The sequence below is a fragment of the Dromaius novaehollandiae genome, chromosome 1, assembly GCF_036370855.1.
Source record: "Dromaius novaehollandiae isolate bDroNov1 chromosome 1, bDroNov1.hap1, whole genome shotgun sequence".
Classification (NCBI taxonomy): Eukaryota; Metazoa; Chordata; class Aves; order Casuariiformes; family Dromaiidae; genus Dromaius; species Dromaius novaehollandiae.
The window spans coordinates 149,690,262-149,711,049 of record NC_088098.1 but is presented as its reverse complement, the minus strand read 5'-3'; the positions used below and the strand labels follow the sequence as shown (position 1 = coordinate 149,711,049).

Here is a 20,788-nt window from a genome sequence, read left to right as displayed (position 1 = left end):
CTCACTCTCAATGACATCACGAATGAATGTTCACCTTGTGTTTGTAGGGGCCCATGTAAAAACAAGCAGGGTCGGGGGAGGGCAGTTGCTACTTACAGCAGGCTTGATAGGTCTGAAGACTTCCTTTTTCTCTTCAGGCTTTTTGGCTGCATTTTCATGACGCTGCGATGGTGAACCCTCTGATTTTGATGATGCTGTGTGCGCCAAGACCCCAAAAGGAACACATAACAAAACAGGGATTCACCAGGAAGGTAAAATACATTTTCTTATTTCACTTTGGAGGAAGGAACATAGGTGAGAAGGTTTCAGTGTCTGATAGCAAGACATCAGTTTCACTGGTTTACTGTTACATTTTCCCTGAAAGACTATACAAAAAACCATCATAAGTTGTGACCTGCATAGGTGCAGCTGACCTATGACCAAAGTCAAAATAAACTGTCATGCAAGTGTAAAGTCAAAGTGGTTGTAGATGCTGTGTTCACTTGCACAAGGGATTGGCTTAACAAGTAAATCGAACTGTTTAACTCAACTGAAGTCACAAGCTGAAAGACCTGGACTCAGCATCCGAAGTACTCCAGCTGAGACCTGTCCTTAGCAGTCTGCACCCTTTCAATAACCATCAGGGTGATATGGAGCAAGGGTCAAAAGGTGCCCTTGCACACGTGAGGAAGGGAATTATGAAAGCATGGAGGCCAGGCTGTCTGCACACTGGAAAATGCAACAGTAACTGAACATGAATCAGAGAACATCGAAATATTTTCCTGACGTCTTCTACATCTATTGTCTTTCCCGAGCAAGAGCATACAGCCAGGAGGGGTATTTCAAAGTGCTGAAGCTAATCTGGTTTTGGTACTGCATGCTCAAAGGTCCTTTGAAGTGAGGGTTATCACTCATTATTAAGTGTTGCATGACTCAACTAACTCCAGAAATGTTAAGAAGGGAGGGAGAAGGCCTTACATCTCATCCGGAACCGCTCTCCAGATCCACTCTGAGAGCCGGGATGGGAGCCGGGCTGGGAGCTGGAGTTGCTTGAACCTGAAGAACTGCCACTGCCTGGCCTTGGTACGAGCTTCTCCACCCTTTCCCACAGCAGACGAGGCTCTATATTGCTGTTTCAGGGGAGGGAGGAAAGTCTTTGTCATTCACGTCAGTTTCAGATTCCTGTTTCTAAACTCAAACATCATTTCTCCTCTGTATTTTGCTGCTAACTGATCTGAAGGAACACTTACAAACACTGAACTGAGAGCATCAGTGACACTTCACAATCCAGGCAGTGGCTCCCTTTGAAATAGCTACTACCTTATTTAGGATGGCAAAGAAAGTGTAATTGGGTATTAGCTGCTGTTTTCTATTTGGGACCGTGTTGTGTATCTAAGCCAAAGCAGACAATTCTCTCAGCCTGCATACAGCAGGTTTAAAATTAGCTCACATAAACACATAACTTAAAGCCAGCACTATCTTTCCCTCTCAGAATACCCTCAACCACCTTCCAGTGACCGATTCTGGGACTGTCCGTCCACTTTGCTCTGCTGCTTTGGAGACAGCCCTTCCTCCCCCTTTCTGACCTCAAATGTTCTGTGTCACAATTCATGGATGTTTCTGCCTTTCTTAAAGTCTAGTTCTGGCTGAGATGCTGGAAAGTTTCTGAGATCTCTTTGCTTTAGATCTTACAAACACTTTTGCTGCCAGCAACTCCCACAGCAACCCAACATGACCTGTTACACCAAAAGGCACGATGTTCATGAATGGCTATATTTTTTAAGGAATCTTCAGGATATTTTGAAATTATTACAAAAGCTATAGGACAGACAATTCAAAGGAGAGGCAAGAAGAAATTTTGCCAGTGTTTGCTGGCATACATGATACACCAAAGAAAATTAATATTAATCACTGCTGAAAAGAAATCCAAATTCCTCTTCCTTTCATGTCCAATAGACAATGCCAAAAGCCCTCTGAAGAAAGCCTGGCTTCCCATCAGCCTTTTCCTTCCAGCACAGGAAAGGCAAGGACACGTAGGCTTACAAACCTCGTGGAGTTTCTTTGACCTGCTTGGTTATTTTGCTGCCCACTGCCCTGCAGTGGAGAATCACGACGGGACAGGACAGGTGATCGGGACGTTGTTCTCACAGGTACCTTGGGAGAAAAATGGTTATGTTAAACCCATGAAAAGGAGAGAGAGAAGAGGAAAATTAAACCTCTCCTGCTACAGGAATATACTCTTAAGATTTTAACAACACTTATTTTAAGTCCAAGTTAGTATCAAAGATCAGAATCAATAAGCAAATACCCACAAAACCAAAGAGCCTTAGTTGGGATACTGTTCAGATTTTGAAGAGAACTCCAAGTTTAGTCTTAATACTAAGTAGTACTTAATAGCTACCACACAAAACACATACACACCCCCTACTATCCAACTACTGAGACATTTAAAAAGAATATGGCATTTTGACTGAAGCAGGGGAGGCACAAAGCAATTTGCTGAAACAGCATGAGAATTAGGAGAATAAGCTCAGGGGAACCAAACAAATGCCTGGGAATGAATCAGCAGAAGGCAAAGACTGATGGGGGAGCAAGAATATACTCAGAAGAAGCAAATCCCAAGTGGATGGGGGAGGGAGAGGAGGAGGAAATATATTGAATGTTTCCTTTTTGTTCAGTTCCATCTCAGTTTTAAATACGTGCATGATTCACAGTTTGGGTTGCGAACAGATGAAGAAGAAAATTAACTCTGAGCAATAACCTCGGGGATATTTTAAATTCTTTCTTGAATACGGTAATGATTTGTTAACTTTGCATAATAAATTGTCTCTCTGCAATAGCTGCATTCTCTAAATAATTGCTAATTTTATATGAAGTTTCAATATTGTACTCAAGGTTGATTATCATTAACCCATTGACTGAATATCTACAGTATAATTTCCCTTCTAAAATACCAATACTGGCACTGTCCCAATGGCATGGTCTTCCCAGTGCCCAGGCTATAACATCCTCAAATAAAAATAAAAAAAAAGAATAGCACACATCTGTCTTTCTACGTCTTACCCTTGGAGGCACCTCGTCACTGTCTGATCTAGCCCAAGCCTTTTGGGTGGGGTCAGGTACCTCCGACTTAGAGTCAGAACTCTGATTTAGCACTTCACTGCGTGAAGGTGGATATGGGTCCTGGGAACGAAGATGGTGATGAGCAAATTTGGGAGAAGGGTCACTGAAGGAATGGGATCGCGAGACAGGGGAAACATTGTTCTTGAGAGATGCCAGATGGGACCACTGTACCTTACAAGAAAACAAAACATAAAACATTCAATGCGCTCAGTATAACTGGCTTTCCAATTAACACAGAATAAAGGCAGGTGGGGCGGGCAGAGACAAATTGGTTATGGCATTAGGTAAGCGTGGGGTGGAATCAATGCACTTAAAAGCAAGGCAAGCGCCCAAAGAACGTAAGAGACTGAAAATACAGCACATATGCACTTTTGTGAGATACACTCTCCACATACACATACACTAGTGCCTGGAAGAAAAGGGGACCTAATATTTGCACTGTGAGGCTGGATTCAAAGGCCCCTGAAGACAGAAGTCTTGCTCTGTCTCCCAGTCTTCAGCAGGTTTTGACCAGGCCTCAGGGCAGCACCAATGGGTTGGGAAATTTGAAGCAGATAACCAATCGAAGAGAAGTAAAAAATTAAAGAATGCCACCAAATGCCGCCAGATGTGCAAACCAATAGACATTGTAAGGAACTAGATACAGTTCCAAACCTTTGGAGGAAGATCATAACACAAAAGCCTTTATTCCATTACAGTCATTGCAATATATATATATAAAAAACCCATAATATATATTGTATACAGTATACATATGTATAATGCATATTATACATATCCCATATATGTACCATATACTGCACATATAAACACATTTATACATAAACTACGCACAAACACAAGTACACACACACACATATTCAATTACACATACTAAGAAGGCACAGCAGTGACTCCAGAATTAAAAATCCATTGGGATTTCCACTGAAATCCATACTGCTCCTTCATCCTACTCCCTCCTCATGCATAAACCCGTGTTTCAAAATTAATTTCTGAAGCTGAGGAGAACGAAAGGTCATAACTGAGGAACACACTCTTTTCACACCTAATAATTAATTAAAATTTTGCTCTCAATCCCAGTTTCAGTAGGCTGGTTGTATTTGTTTTTATATGATCATTATTTCCTCAATTTTTGTACACACAGCTGTTGAAGAGCCTGATTATTCTTAATGTGAGTAGAAGACCCAGACTTTAAAAGTAACTGGCACAGACAGCATGAAGATACAAGTCCAATATTTTGAAATAATCATAGAGGTTTGAATTAAAGCCAGGAATTAATGAGTAAGAGATGAAGTTCTGTCCTGATTTCTCTCACTCTCCCGTCTGCTCAATTTTTCCTGTTGCCCAGAAGAGTTGCAATACCTATTCACAATAAGGTAATCAGGAACAGTTTTAGCATGCACTGTCATCAACAGACTTATTTGGGAGAAAAGAATTCTTCATAGACACAGAGGAACTATACTGTTTAATGTCTAAATAGCTCAGAATTTTTGGGCTATTTGTAAGTTTTAGGCAAAGGTTACTTTTTAAATTCATGCTCTTATTCCTATGAGATACAGATACCAAGCTCTGAAGGTTATTATGAAATAACACAATGATGACAACCACTTAGTTCAGTTCAACCTCTTTTTGATTTTTCAGGGGTGCTACAAAGTTCTATTTAGCAAGAGTGAGCCTACTGACAACCAGCTTGCTTTTCTTTAGCCATGTTTTGTGGATCTCTCTGAAGCAGCACTCACACCATAGCATATCCAAACCCACTTATTTAGTTAGCTTTTCCCCTAATAATTTAAAAAAGTAAGCTAGCTCACTGTTTTCCTGAACATCCTCTTTCATAGTAAATATTTTACATACATCACATTCTGAATTGTAAAAGCGTACTGCAACCGTGCCCAGTATGTAGCCTACCAGTCCACTGTTGGGCAGATAATCACAGAATGCAACAGTTCTAATTTAGTTCTAGTTAAAAAAAAAAAAAAGGAAGACCATCAGCTCATTAATAAAATAAGCAAAAATAGACAAAGAGCAAATCTACTGAATAAACTGTTTCGCATAATAGTACTACTCTTTGCATAAGACTTTCTATATGCCAAGATCTGCAAATCTGAAGTCAAAAGAGACATGGTTGGGACTTCTGCATTTCTTCCAGGCTGACCAAGATTTTCCTCGGCATTTACCTGGGGCTCCATTGGCCTCTGCAGGGCAGGCTGAGCAGGTTCTGAGTTTCCATTGGAAAAGGACTCTGATCTTGAAGGCACTGGTGGCTCCAACACTTTGCCCATCTGCTTAGACTGTGCTTCAGGGGAGCCCTGATTAGTTTTTCTAAACCTCTCCTCCACCTAAGCCAAAATAAATGCAGGTTAAGCCCAGAGTCAACAAAACCAATTACAGTAGAAGTATGAAGGTGACTACCCTTTTTTCTTTTACCATAAAGAAACCAAATACATTTGAGGTTTGGCAGAACACTTCTGCTTTTCCCTATAGCTTTCACCAGCTACAGAAAACAGTGAACGGCACCAAAGTGGCAAGTATGCCAATATGGAAAATCCGTACTAGGAAAGAGGCTACAGGAGGCAGTAAGATGTGAAGTGATTTGATGAAAGACCATTATGGTGCTTCTTTCTGTCTAGACTATCCACCAGAATTTTCCTCAGAGACAACAGAAAAGGATAGGTGAAAATAGAAACAACTTTACAATAAAGAAAATACATTTCCCATCGCTATCTCTTAGTGTAGGTTACCCACCTCATTAAACCCAAGGGAAGTATGTTATCTGATAAGCTGAATTCCTGTGCCTGTCTCTCTGGCAATGCAAGAACAGATAGGATACACTTCTCTTTCCAGTAATACTGGAGGCAGTTCAGCTTTAGGTATGAAACTGTAGGATTGGTCATCCTTATCAGATATTCCCAAAATGACATCAAAGCACTGTACTCTGACCTCACAGACTGCAGAAAACAACCCCATCAACTTATTTCCAGCTGGTTCTGAGGGGTGGGTAGAAGCGACTGCACACTAATCTGGAGAGCTTTTCCAGGGGAAGACTAAACCGGGAAGTGCTCAGTCCTCAGAAGGACATCAAGCGAACTCCCCGTGCAGAACCCTCACCTCTCTCAAGTCCACAGCCCTTAGAACAAAGCAAGCAGTAAGGAGGGGAAAAGATGGAGGGGGGCTACAGGCAAAAAGGAAATATACTCCCATTTCCTAAAACAGTCTGTTGTTGGAATCATGGCAGAGTGCGCATTTCTTCCAGGGGAGCTACCACTGAGGAATGTTAAACTTCCAGTACTTTATCAAAGTGTCAAAGAAAGATCAAACTACAGCTTGGACTGATTTCATATGTTGAGATTCTGCTCATAAGATTAGTTTTAATCCTTGAGCCTGGAGCATAAAACCAGTTTGGGGATTGTTTCTTAACTGTTCCCTAGCAAGGATGGTCTGGAGAGACTGGCTGTTTGCATACCCATGTCGGAAGACAGAGGCAGGTCTCCAGGACTCATTGGCTGGGCTATCTTTACAAATTCAACCTGCCTCTGCCTTCCAAAATTTGAGGACAGCAATCGTTTGCCTATGGGAACAAGCAGACAAGCTTCCTCCAGGTCTACATGCATTAAACTGTGTCTTGGGAGATACGAAAATAAAGGAGGTGAGAATCTTCATAGTACAATCATTTTCGCCACCATGTTCAACCACCCAAAGCCATCCTTTAAAGTTTAAAAATAGGCCAGACTCCACCTAATAGTTTTCTTGTTATGCATAGAACAAGGAACAGCTTCAAGTCTTTCTGTCTGAAGGACTAGACTTTATATGTGTCTAGCTGTAGACAATAGGAGGTTTCCTCCACAGAGCACAGAAACTGCACCAGCTACATTTCCTTACAAACAAGCAAGAGGTGGGAATGAGATGGCCAGGGCATTACTGGATAGAAACAGGCCCCGTTTCAGACACCTGAAGCTCTGAGCTTCCTTTTGCTTCACAAAGCCAACATCAGAGGTCCTTTCTCTGGTATCCCCTTTCCAACTGGAATGGGAAAAATCCCTAATCATCCTAATCACTTTGCCAGAAAAACCCACTTTGGCTTATCATCATGGTGGTCATCATCTCAGTAGACAGATGTTTTCTCTGGACAAAAGTCCTCCTGAAAGTCATTATTCATTCATTATTCATTATTTTATGTCAAGAATTAGATCAGCGTTAATGTCTGCTTTTAAGATTAACTGGTGTCACTCCCACTGCCAAGCACAGAGATATTTTGGATACTTCTATCACACTTCTTTAAGGTAAAATATTACATAGCAATCTCCGAGAAGATCTGACTAATACCATGATCTTTCTTTGCTCTTGTTTTATTCCTTTTAGCTAACTCACTCATAACAGAAAAGGAGGCTGACACAGAAAAAGAGCTGAGTTAGTGGTTCTGCTAAAGGACACAAGCAAACCTTCAGGAGCCTCTCCTCTTTCCAACTCTGAAAGGAAAATGGGGGAGGAGGGATAGAGACAGTTCTGCCTCCTTCCAAAACCAGCTTTCAGAAACCCTGCTAATGGGCTGGACAGGAGTGCTGGATTGGCACTGTACTTTCACGGAGATGGGCCAAGAATTTGCAACAAGTACATGATGGCTGATTCCATGCATGCACATGCTGGACAAGTCTGAACTTTTTCCAGAAGAGAGAGATGTACCAGGTATTTCGCCCAAGAGGAATGGATGAGATCACAAAAACATGGTTTTTGAAGAACAAGGACAATAGCACCTATAAGAAAATGAGTTGGTGTTTACCATGTCAAAACAGCAATACTTCAAAAGCTGTGAACAATTATTGGATAAAGGTGGATTGAAAATTATTTATCATGCTCAACTCCATGGATTTTTTTTTCTTGTTCCAAAATGTATTTATCTAGTTCCCACATGCTGGCAATGAAAATCATTAAGAGCTTTGACCAGTACTTCCCAGTCTAGTGGTTTGTGGGCAATACGGTGCTCCATTATTGCTTAAGCGAAACAGAAGAACAAGGCCACTGAAAGAGAGCCAGCTATGCATCAAAGAGGCAATTAATTGCTTAGCAATGTTACCCACAGACCAGTGAAGACTGGGGACCACTCATCAAGACAAACAGCACTCTGATGAGTGCGCTCAGTCCAAGAAGGCCTCAGAGAGTTTTATAAGAGCAGGATGTGCTCTCAGAAAGGAATACTTAACACTCCAAAAATGAAGTGAATGAAATTCAGGTTTGTGCTCATGAGAAGGAAAGTTCCAAGAGCACAGGTGAAAGCAACAAATCTGTAAACAGGGGCTGTGCAAGCATCCCTCGCAGGTTTGTGCTTTCCAATTGCCTCACAATTTCCAGTCCTCAGGACTTGCCAGAAACAGAGTTCACCAACTGCACCACCGCTTCCCAGGAAAAAGTGTCTGATGTGATGCTTCCAAAATCAGTTCCCCTCAGTCTGCAGGGTTCCAGAATTTCTTTCCACCCTTTAAACCTAAAAATTCTGCACTACAACACTTGCGGTAGAAGTATTCGAAGTACCTCTCAGGTTTGGAAACCTGTGACTGACATTTGTAGATATCCTGCCCCTTATCAGTGACACTTTGGCCTCCAAATGTACTATAACAGAACCACAATCCCTGTGATGCCTACAGACAGGGAGAGAGGAACAGCTAGCAGACCTCCTCTCCATCTGCACAACTTACCTCCCGTGCTCTTTCAGTAGGCTCATAGTGGGATTTTGGCTCAGGGGTATGATAGCTTTGTTTATTTCTTTCCTGCTGCTGTTGCTGCTGCTGCTGCTGTTGCTGCTGCTGCTGCTGCTGCTGCTGCTGCCGCCTGTGATCGTGCTGCAGCGACAGGAGGTAGGCTTGCTCCTGCTGCAACTGACGCTGGAGCCGCTCTGCCTGCCGATGCTCCTCCATCTCTCGCCATCTGTATTCCTTTGAGAGAACGCGTGAGCAATTCAAGACATGACACTGAACGTATGGCAGATGCGTCCCTATCCATCCCGTTAAAAACACACCTTTCTGGTTGCTGTTGCATCTTTTTTTGTTTATTTTGTTGTTAAAGTGTAACCAAAAGCTAAGTTGGACCAAAATGGCATGTGTCTCGTGTTGGGAAAGTTGAGAGTGTACTGCTAAGCTTGACATGATTGGAGAGTTATGTCAAAACTGATTTTTATTAGAAGAAAAAAAAAGTTATTTATACTAAATCCAGTGTAAAGTTCATAAAGCAATGATTTACAACAACACTAGGCCATTGTATCCCGGGGTAGATTTACATATCATGTGTGCTTTTGATCTGCAACATAAGCACTCTAGTTCTTCACTGAATGCCAAGGTCTGTTCAGAAACTCGACCACCAAACCAGAACTGTTCCACTTTAACATAAAGCCTCCTCTTACTGCCCAGAAAGCAGTGTGACCATACAGCACTTCTCGTATGTGCCTGTCAGCCCACGACGCTAGCATAAAGGGCCTTTTAATCAAGCTCCTTTGTTCATACTGTTAGTGCAGCTGTGCCCAACTAAGGGAAGCCTAGGACTGGCCAGATAAATGGATCCTATAGCTACTGAACAAAACAGATACAGTGCTTTACCAGTAACATGGCCTGCTCCTGGAGCAGCTGCTGCTGTAGAATTTCCAAGTGCCGCTGCTCCTCTTCTAGCTGTCGCCTGATATACTCCTGTCACATAGAAATTACCCAGCAATAAATTTATTCAAAAGGAATGCATCAGAAACCCCTGGGTGGAACACCACACACTACTTCCCCAGTTCAGCTTTAATGAGAAACGCACTTCAGGATTGATTAGTGCCTACAGAACAATTTAGGAAGTCCTGTCACCTAAACATTGTATTTTGGCCCATCGGGTCTGAAATTTGGACTCCTGCAAATGTTGCCGGCGTGGGCCAGAGCTCATTTATGTATTTTGGAAGTGATTTCAAGAAGCAGCAAAATGCACTTGAAGGTTTTGCAAAGTTAAAACACAGCAAGTCTGACTCAACACAGCCAACACAAAGTCACATGCAAGTTGTATTAAACATTAGTTTGTTGCACTGGTGCGATGAACTGTTAGCAACAGCTAGAGCCAGGCTTAGTGTAGGCAGACCTGGTGTAAGCTTCCCCAGAGGGGCTCTGCCAAGTGCAGTTCAGTCCTGCCCTGCCGTCTCCCCTGCCACCCTCACCAAAAAGCTTCTCCTGAGCAGACACTGCCAGCCTTGCTGAATTATGCGATGGTTATGACACAAACAAACATCCACCAGGAAACAGATATTAGACCAAACTCGTTTGCTCTTGCGATCTAGCCATCTTTTCACTTGCATCCTCAACAGGTCGAGATGTTTGCCTGCTGCTTCACCTAACCCCCTGGAACAACTCAAACTCTGAAGCACCATTCCCAAGCTGGTAACATCCTATCATGCAATTAATGGAAATGTGTAATATGTGCATGCGCACACACACAAGCACACGCACACACACACACGCACACATTTACAGTGTATGCATAAAGAAATTAATGAATCAGTGATACAGTGATGGGAGCTACAAAAAAAATCTTGTGACAAACTGATGATATACACTACATTGTCATTATACACAGTCTGATCCATAGTTTGAGTTAAAATTTTTAAGAGGGGATGTGTCATTCCTTTCTTTTACAAAAAGGATAAAAAATTCACAGTGGCTCAGTCTGACCACATCAATTAACCATTTGTCATTAGTGGCAATGTGCATAATTAGCATTTCAACAGATTGAATAACAGCTGGGGGAATACCCGGTGTCTGCCCAAAAGCAAATTGCTGTGCTGTAATTAGAGATTTTCCATATATTTATTCCCATTGGTTAGTCTTCTTTCAACTCCAAAAATGTTTGAAACACAATAAAAATTCCCTAGTAACATGATCATCAATGTTCTCAAATACTATGATTTTACACAGGAAAAATAAAGTACGTCAGGCCAAAACCCATATTCCTGAAGTTAATGGTAAATTTACAATCAGCCTCTAGGAGAACAGATTTTGGCCCTTTATTTGGGATCAGTATTTTGCAATACATGCATAGTAATTATTACCCTGATTAAAGTTTGTAAAGGATTTTAAAACATGCAGATTTCATGCATAAATATGGCAGCTGAATTTCACAGTTTCAGAGGTTCCTCACCTGTACCTTCAATGTTTCAAGGGCACACTGATGCAACTTAAGATATACTAGCTGCCTCAGTTGGCGCACATATTTATAGATGATTTTAGATAGACAGAGTAAGAGAGAGGAATTATATATTTAACTATATAAACTTAAGGAAGGAAAACCCTCTGCAGCTCAAAGGTTCCATTTCAAATACCAAATACTCAAAGTTTATGAACAAGCCTCTGACCAATTTGGGGTGCCAGCATCTGATACGCAAGACAGCTGCCTTTCTCTCAGAGGCCTTCTGAATGGGGGCATATCCCACAGAACTGTGGATCCAGCAAGGTAACTCTAGCATCAATTTTCAGCACCAGTGATTATTTCACCAATTCTGCTGAGTTTTAGTTAAGCCCAGGGGTGCGAGCTGAATTTAGAGAAAGTATCGTAACAAGAGCTCTTTTTCAAGGGACTGTTGACGCTGCCAGAATTTTCCATAAAGCCCTACAGTCTATGTTAGTGCATTTGCTGTCAGAGATAAAGATTAAAGGGTCAGCATTAGATTGTCTCTAGGCTTCTTCATTCTTACTATTTTTTTTTTAATAAAATAAGAATTTAGGAGAAACAAACCTACTGCACACATATCTCTATCATGGACTCACCTGCTCCCTTTCTACCCTTCTCTTTTCCTCTTCTGCTCTTCTTCTCTCTTCCTCTTCCTTACGCCTCCTCTCCATTTCTTCCAGACGTCTTTTCTCTTCCTGTTCTCTCCGCCTTTGCTCACGCTCTTGTTGCCTTCGAGCTTCCCGTTCTCTTCTTTGTTGCTGCAGAAAGGGAAAAGAAACCACAAAGTTTTACTTTTGTTGTTATCAAAGAAAGAGGTGGGGTCTTTTTCTACTGGGAAGAAAAGGATTTACCAGGACTGGCAAGTTCTGCTACTGAGCAATAAAACTATTTATGCAAGCGTTCCATCAGGAGACAACTTGTAACCCCCCCCACACACACACACACTAATATCCCTAAAAGCAGAATCACTTATTCTCTTGGGTTTCCTCACCAAAAAAAAAACCATTTTCACACACCATCTTCTTGGCAAACAAGGTGTGGAAGCTCACTGTTGCTCGTCAAAACCAAGAGGGGCTCAAGCTGAAATCTCAATCTTTGAAGAACTGTTGAACTCGCGTATTAACCAAAGTGACTATTTTCTTGACTTCAACACATTGAACTCACAAATGTTGCCAAAAGGAAATTATTAGCCCCACTGAATCTGCTAAAATTCAAATGACAATCATCTGAGTTCTTCGTAAGGAGTTTCACTCTTAACACAGTCCATGGTCTGCTAAGAATTTGGTGTTGCTGGGACAACAATCAAGCTCGATTTAATGCACTGCCCAAAACTTTGCCTAACAGAGAATGAAGGCTGACCAACAGCACCTCAGCCCCTCCCAGAACATCAAAAGCACCTATATTTAAAACAGGAAAAAGAGCTGAGCTAAGCTTCTATGGTTACACAGATAAGCTTCCATGCATGATCCAAATGTAAACTGGTGCTGAGAAGTCATCCCAAGTCTGAAAAGAATCTGGAAAACAGCCCTAGAAAGTACTTTTGAAATTCAGAGAAGAAATTTAAGATGTCCATATACTTGTGACCAACTCTTCCTGCACTTCTGCAGAAGCTTCCAGTAACTCCACCTACATCAAAATTCCAGGCAGCCTCCCACAGCTCCTTAAGTGTCAAAAGACCCAGCTGTCTCCTGCTCAACCATCAGCTGGGAATTTCTCTGCAGCATCTACTTTCACTATAGATTTCTACAATATGCTGAAAATCGTAAAAGAAATTTAGACAAAAAAAGCACAGACAAATTTAATCTGATATCAAAAGACACAATAAAGAACTATACTGGTTATTCTTTTTCACATTTAGGTCAATGAAATCACCTCATTTTTTCGTTGAGGCAAAGCTGCCACAGATTTGTCAATCTTAAAACACTTCCAACAGACACACTGTTTCCTCATGGGATGAGCTTTCTTTGCTCAGTATATTACCCTACATGTCTGTGAAGTAACTAAAAGTTCAATAGCTTTTTCTGTCTTCTGGGATCAACACTGACCCCAAGGTAGGGTATAACCACTGAAAGAAAAGTGGGTAACACATGGTAAGAACTGGTAATACTTAAATAAAATGGAATGCTTCCCAGGTCTCTTAACTAGCTGCAGTTTTGTGGAATACGCACGTTTCTTGAAGATCACTGCTTAAATATACCCAATTTGCAACTAGGACACTGTTCTTCCTTCTCTATAAAGTCATCCTGGGTTCACTACTACCTTCCTATGCCACAAGACATAAGCTCTTTTCTCCCCTGTGTTTTCTGTATGTTCTCGGAAACAAAGCTTCCATGCTCTTGCATCTCCTCTCCTAACTAAATACATCTGCTACGTTTTTCTCTCTCGTTTAAACAACTTCTTTTCAATGCATGGAGATATAAAAATAGTGAAAGTGCTCCAAGGCAGCTATCGAACACAGTGGATTTCATAGGTTTCACTGCTTCCCTTCTTTCATTTTTAAGCGCTTTAAAAGGATTAAGCAGGCACTTTTATTTCTGAATATACACATCTGTGTCAAACAATTTCTATATTTAAGTCAATATATTCAGGTGCCTCTTGGCTAATCAAGTCTGACAGGCTCTTTGTTTAAGAAAACTAAGATATGAAGTACAATAATTCTGCTGCCCTGAGGATGCAAGAGACAACACACTGCTGACTGGTTGATATGCACATTTATCAACTCAAACGCTTCTTAAACATATGAAGCCTGTCTGTCTAACAACATTTTGTTGACATCGTTAAGTGGATATATTGCAAATCTTGGGATGGCATCAGTTTCATTCCAAGGAAGATGGGTGGACTTTAGGTCATTCTGAAGAAACAAATTCATCACTGTTTGAGTCAATGGAGAAATTTTCAGCAATAATTATAAATAATCAAACTTAATAAGATAAAAAGAACAGAAGTTCTGAATTGACTAAGAGGACTGATTTCCCATGACATCATGAAATAATCAAAATCCATTCCACTTTAAAAGAAGAGATTTTTAAGCAAATACTGAACAAGACTGCTAGCCCAGCACCTACAATACATATTTACTAATATCTATCAGCAAAAGAAGAAGGAAAAGAAAGGTTCTCTGCCACCAGTGTGTATTTAAGTCAAATCTCCAAAGCACAACTGTGCTATTGTCTGTGCGCCAAAGCACACAGAGATGGGGTTGCTCTGCATCACTTCTACCTTCCTGTCAGAAACCACTTCAGCCTCCTTGCCAAGTGGGTGAAACACAAGGCACCTGGCAGCAGAAGAGTCTGCAAAAAAGCTGGACACAATCTGGTCATGCCTAGACCTAGTCATAAGAAAAAAGCTTCACTTCCTTTGAAGGTGGTCTTTGAAACCTGAGCATTGAACTGTTGGCTGCTAACAAAATGGAATTTGCTCTAAGCAAGCACAGGGAAAGGAAACCTACTGCGACAAACATCCCTCAGGTCCTACTCTAAATTTTGGCAAAAGCAATGTCAAAACTGTTTAGCTGCAAGCTGCCACTGACCCAAGCTGGCTTTAGAAGCAGCCCTTCGGCTGACTTCCTACTATGACTCTGTTGGCATAAGGTCACCTTCTAACCAGTTTTAGTAACTCTTCCATGAGGATATACTGAAAGAGTGTGTCCTTTAGGTTTGCCCAAAGGAGGGGGAAGGAAGAGGGAAGAACATTACAATTCCTGGGCTGAATTAAAATAAATGTAAGCTTTGTTTATAAAATTTGCACTTCTACATTTTAAAAGTGTGTTTGTTAGATATTTTAATTCTTATCATACACCATTAAGCATTAAATAACCCTGATGTAAAATACTATTCCTGTACATGCCCATTTAGATAGCAGGTACAGACCTGGATTCACTGAAATTATGGATGCCTATACAGATCTTCTTCAGCTGGATATAAGATTGTCAACCTTCTTGAACATGTCAAACGAAAAGGTTCATTTCAAAGAGTTAAATGTTAACTGGAAGGTAAGCGGAGAAATTCTTTAAAGAAATTTCAAAAATGCTGAAACAGAATTTTAACAGAACACAATCCCAAACTTCTGCATCTAACAGAACATTACTATGTAAAAAAAAAAAAAAAAAAAAAACCAGAAAATATAGTGTAAATGCTCTGGCTTCTTATCTGACTTCAGGGTGACATTAATGATGATCTCCTATGGTACTCTGCCATCTCCCAATGGAAGACCATGCAGTAGAGCATGATTTACCAGGAGGGGGCAATGCAACTACACATGCAGTTGGTATACACAAACAATCAAGGGACCTAGCTCATACAGTAAATCACAACAGATGAATACAGACTTTCTAATTTTATATTCATAAAATATTATTACTGTGTCTTACATTCAGAAGAAGGTTGATGCATACATATAGTAATGATTCTTCCATGAAGAATTAGGTAGCCCGGTATCATCTTTGGAAGAGGATTGGAAAGCTTGATACAGTACCAAAAGAGACCTTTTCTTTGCCCGTACTAGAGAAAAGCCAGAAGTAGAACTTCTTACTCAGTACTTCTTACCTAAACCAAACTGCAGGCAATGCAAATGAAGTAGCTACAAATACTCTCCCCTTCTAAAAGAAGCAAAGTCCTGCCAAAAAGCACCTGTGGGTGCATCTACATGAGCATCTCAGTTCAGATCAGGAGTGCTCTTCTGATGTGAATCATCCAATCATCTCCATTTACCAGGTTTTGTTTCGTATTTTGAAGTGGTCTTAGAGTGCCAACCACTCCTTTTGGATGAAATTAAAAAGGCGGATGCACTCCAACTACAAGCAGGCATGCAGTGTAGACCACAGCTAATCCAAAGCAACTCCTCCTGCCTTCAAACACATGTAGTGAAGTGTTTGGGTCCTCAGCACTGGAATTATTCATGCTCCACAAATCTGTTTCTACTGGACTGGACTGCACTACTTGCCAATGGAGTTCTATCCCTATCAGTTCAAAAACATCCATCTTAGGTTCCTGTAACCAGGAACAGAGACATCATTTAATCCAATTATCCTGAACTGAGGAGGCCCACACAGAACGGGATTCCATCACCGCTAATTCTGAATTTGCCAAACCAGACTGATTTTGGCAAAGTGCAAATTCAAATGCCTTTCCGTACCTGTCACACTTAGCACTGGTATCTACCTTTTACTGAACAGAAACACATTAGAACAGCCTAGAACAGCTCTGATTTCTTGTTTTAACCATCTACAGTACTTAAAGTCATACAGCTGGTATTTATGCAGTTAACATTTACACTGACTTAAAAAAAGGGGGGAGAGGAGCAATCCCCTTCTGCAGTGTTTCAAATAATTTTCTGCACTTTGACCACATATGATTTCTGCCTCTTAAGTAATACAAAAATTAAAAGGTCCCTGCAACAACGGCTTTGATAGTCACCCACATGCCTTTAAAAAAAAAAAAGTAATCTTTTCTCTAATACTGCTGAGAATTACACAGCTTTTGGCAGATGTCCTAAACACCGTTCCTGTAGCAGTCTCAGTCAAAACTGTCTAGGCTCTGTGCCAGCATTGTAAGAACAAGCCCTCAATTTTAATTTAGGAAAGGCGGGGGGGGGGGGAAGGAAGATATGAGCAACTCGTCCAGGGAGAGATTATCTAATGCATAAAATTCTTCTCAAGGAGTGTCAAACAGGTTTACCAAAATACACGCTTACTGTGCACAACCAAGTATTACAAGAAAGCCACACCTGGTAAAAGTCTCAACAAACTGATGGAAGCCCAGAGATTCAACGTCTGATACTAATCTTAACTCACATCACCAAGCTTTTCCTTGTTTACTGCCTTCATCAACACAGTGGGTGAGTTAAGGACAAAGCAACAACATTTCAATATTTTGGCCTTTAATTGTGTCACAACACTGATGTTATCTAAGTATGTGGCTATCACCCTTCCCCCATCTTAAAGAGAGTTTGTTTTGGCTGTTGTTTGTTGAGAATCACTTGGGATCATACATTTTTCCAACAGAAGATCCAGTGAACTAAATGCATTTAAGTGCTTGATGTGAGCCACTTTCTTCTCTTTTTTTTTCTTAATAATTCCCTTAAGAAAAACATTCCCCCCCGACTTGAAAAAGGGAAGTGTTATAGCTCATCACTCATACTTGTATCTCTAAGGGAACCAGGCAGAGGTTATAGGTTCAATAAAAGGCAAAAGGTTTTCTCTTTCAAACTTTACATGGTTTACTGTGTAACTTTATTCACCAATATCAACCTACAGTATGCACTGTCATGTGGTTGCTAAAGTTGTTGGTTCTGTTTTGTATTTTAAGAGGCAGCAGGACTGATTAAACATAACTTGCAGGTAACTGCGTTTGCTTTTTAATTGCTCATTAAGTTATGATTTCTGCAACATTCCAAAAAGCTAACTTTCAACTCTGTGCAGCCAAGAGATGCATTTTTTGTTTCCATTATTAACAGTAGCATATCCTTTATTTTAAATGGAAATTCCAGACTTTAAAGATTGTATTGATCACTGAAGATAAACGAGCTAGATAATTTAATCATAATCCCCTTCCATGCCAAAAATAATTCCCTCTGAAGAACCTTAGAGATCATACAGGCATTTAAAAGAACTCACTGACTCCTATACTAAGCCAAATTTTAGAGGATAACTTTTGTTTGCCTTTCATAATATTAAAAAAAAATCAGTTTTCATATTGTCCGATGTTAACTTTGCCTAGCCTCATTTTATCACCTTCCTCCCGCCCCCCCAAACTGCTAGAGAGCCAGAGTCTAAAAACAGGCCTACAGCTGGAAGAGCAATGATGTTTATCTTGGCAGTGGCAGAAGGGTGGGGAAGAAACAGCAGAGAAATGGAGTTTACATGCCTCCCCCTTATCCCACCTCCTGCTCCATGTGTGGCTGAGTCTTTGCTACCAGTCCCTCCTTACAGCAGCACTAGATTTGCTTGCATACCAAAAAGGAGGCATAAGGAGCATAATGCGGACCAAAAGGCTATCTGGAACCTTGCACTAGTTGTTATGCAAACGCATCACGTGAAATTTAAAGTTAGGATGCAAATCAACATTTGGTCCTCGTTGTGTCCTCATTAAACATTACCAGCATTTGGAAAACTGGACTGAGTGTAGTTTTTTCCATCATAGCTGCGTGAACAGTTGAAACAGCAATGCAAACAACAGAGGTCATTTAAGGACAACTGGAATTTGACCCTGTGCTTCCTGAAGAGCTAGATGATTGGTTTCACTTTAGCTCTCATATCCAGTTTTGGCCGGCAAAACTGTTTTGAAATCTTTCTACCTCTGAAACTTACACTGAATTGTCCATTTATATATACACCTAAACACATATAAGATCTCATGAAAACTAGGACAAAACAATATTGTATATGTACAGCTACTGTTTTTTTTTAATCTTCAGGTAGTGTATGCAAACTGCGCATTTACCATATCACAAAAGTATGATTTACTTTTATAAATCTTACATAACTATAATTTTTTCACAGATTTATAAATCATATTTGTATTCCTTATTTATAAATCGGGGGGGGAGGGGAAGGAATTATTCGTCAGGCTACTGTGGATGGAAGAGTAATACATCAAAAAATAGGCTTCTACCTACCCTGAATGAGTGCCAAACACAGATGTCTGTGAAAGCTTTAAAGTGAAATTCTAAGCATGTAATGTCCCCAAAAAAGTTATCTTGGGGCACTGCTCACTTAAAAAAAAAAATCATATGGGAATAATTAATGTCTCCTCTTCTGTACAGCTACCCAAAGTCCAGACATGTTGCCTCTTCTTTTGAACAGGGACCAAGACACAGCCTCCCCCCAGTACCTTCAAACAACCAGGCCTTGGCTCCCACTGCCTCCATAGGAGCTGCTGGATATTCAGTGCTTTAAGAGACTGCTCACATTTAAGTAGACAGACATGGATTTAAGTGCTTTGCTTTACATTCGCCAAGGGATTCGTACGTGTTGTTTTCTTTCCTGAGATGTGCTGGGACTACAGGGAGCTCTTTCTAAATGGGTGTGGGAATGGGAAAAACAAGTGGAACAGGGGCTCCTGCAACCTGAGCTCCAGCCTTCCGGCTTCTACCTCTTCTAGCCGTCTCCTTTGCTCCTTCTGCTGCTCGATGCGCTTCTGCCTCTCCGCCAGCAGCTGCCTCTTGTACTCCTCCTGCTCGCGGAGCTGCTGCTCCTGCAGCAGCTGCTGCCTCCGAAGGGCCTCGGACCGTTCCTTGTTTTCCTGCTGCAGCCGCAGGAAATCACGTCGGAGGGTTGATTCTCCAGGCACATTGACAATGGAACTGCAATAAGAGGAAGTTAAAGCCTCCCTTACAATGAAGCCTGATGGACCATTAAATACCTTTTCCAAAGCAGGAGGAACATTAATAAAATATACTGTTTCTTTAAATTTTAATCTTGTTTCTTTCAGAATGAAGACACTGGATGAATATCAAACACATGCTCTCAGTGGAAGGTGTGAAATGAGGCCAAGCAAAATAAGGACCAACTTGGACATTTTTGAGCCCCTGACCAGAACGCACCGACCATTCGCTGTAAATCTCCCTCCATCCAGAGCCCTCTGACACTAAGCCATGTGAGGGGAAGCTTTAAAACCTTTAGCAGTCACAGAATAGGTATTCAAACCCTTTGAGTGGTAGGGTTTGTGTGGCTTGTGCGTGCACTTAGAGACAGAAATTTAGTGTGCTCCTGATTTATAATCATTGATTTTTAGATTTATTGGCGTGGAGTGCCCAGAGCCCTCCGAACAACAATTATTACCTCGGCTCTCCTTCTTGTTCAGGCACTTCCTCCTCCTCTTCCTCACTTCCACTGTATTCATACTCCGTCTCATCTAGCAGGAAAGAAACAATGGCCTAAGTAGTGCTTATCTCCGAATTTTAGGACACTTGGGACTTGCACTAGCACCTTCACGAACCAGCTGCCAGCCCCTGCAGTGACAAGATTCACTTCAGACCCTAGAATTCATCCTGCATATACCAGCACACCTTCCTAGACATGTGAAGCAGCATCGTGCTTTCCAGCAGACTTTCAGCAAGATCTCCGAATGACGCTATGTTTTCAGTATAAGACAAGACACCTGGAAAACCTCTGCGCCACCTGAATAAAGAGTGCAGGCTGCCCAAGACATTCACTTCATAGCTCTTGTGATGGGTTATTTCCTGTGTGTGAGCCTGATTTATGGCATCATTCCAGGAATGAACCTACCACAAAACAAGAAAGAGAAGTGGAGGGATATGCCAATATCCTCCTAAGCACTGTTTAATGCTCGTCTGGAAGAGATAGTGGCCTAGAAGTGAGTAATTTTAACTTATCTGAAAATAAGACATTTGCAATTCATAAGTCCTGTGTAGAAAGACAGAACAAAACACAAAAGCCTGCTGACAGTCAAAACATGAATTAAAAAAGAACCTTTTGAGGTTTTGAGCTGTTTGTTTGTTTTGGTGGAGTGTGTGATTTAGAACGCAAAGCAGGACAAAAGTACGTATT

The 20,788-nt window shown here is 41.1% G+C and overlaps 1 protein-coding gene across 10 annotated transcripts in view; it reads right to left on the bottom strand.

Annotated features, from left to right (window-relative positions):
- MAP4K4 (mitogen-activated protein kinase kinase kinase kinase 4) overlaps positions 1-20,788 on the bottom strand; it is a 166,582-nt gene that overhangs the window by 26,898 nt on the left and 118,896 nt on the right. For 4 of the 10 annotated variants that reach the window (XM_064502615.1, XM_064502609.1, XM_064502652.1 and 1 more), the window contains exons 11-20: positions 20,060-20,132; positions 19,371-19,581; positions 11,877-12,038; positions 9,687-9,773; positions 8,793-9,029; positions 5,280-5,441; positions 3,043-3,273; positions 2,027-2,133; positions 958-1,109; positions 97-194 (exon numbers count right to left, since the gene is read on the bottom strand). In XM_064502615.1, coding sequence (XP_064358685.1) covers positions 97-194; positions 958-1,109; positions 2,027-2,133; positions 3,043-3,273; positions 5,280-5,441; positions 8,793-9,029; positions 9,687-9,773; positions 11,877-12,038; positions 19,371-19,581; positions 20,060-20,132 — 1,520 coding nt within the window. The remainder of the gene's footprint in view (positions 1-96; positions 195-957; positions 1,110-2,026; positions 2,134-3,042; positions 3,274-5,279; positions 5,442-8,792; positions 9,030-9,686; positions 9,774-11,876; positions 12,039-19,370; positions 19,582-20,059; positions 20,133-20,788) is intronic. The other 6 variants (XM_064502635.1, XM_064502668.1, XM_064502658.1 and 3 more) reach the window with 4 other exon arrangements.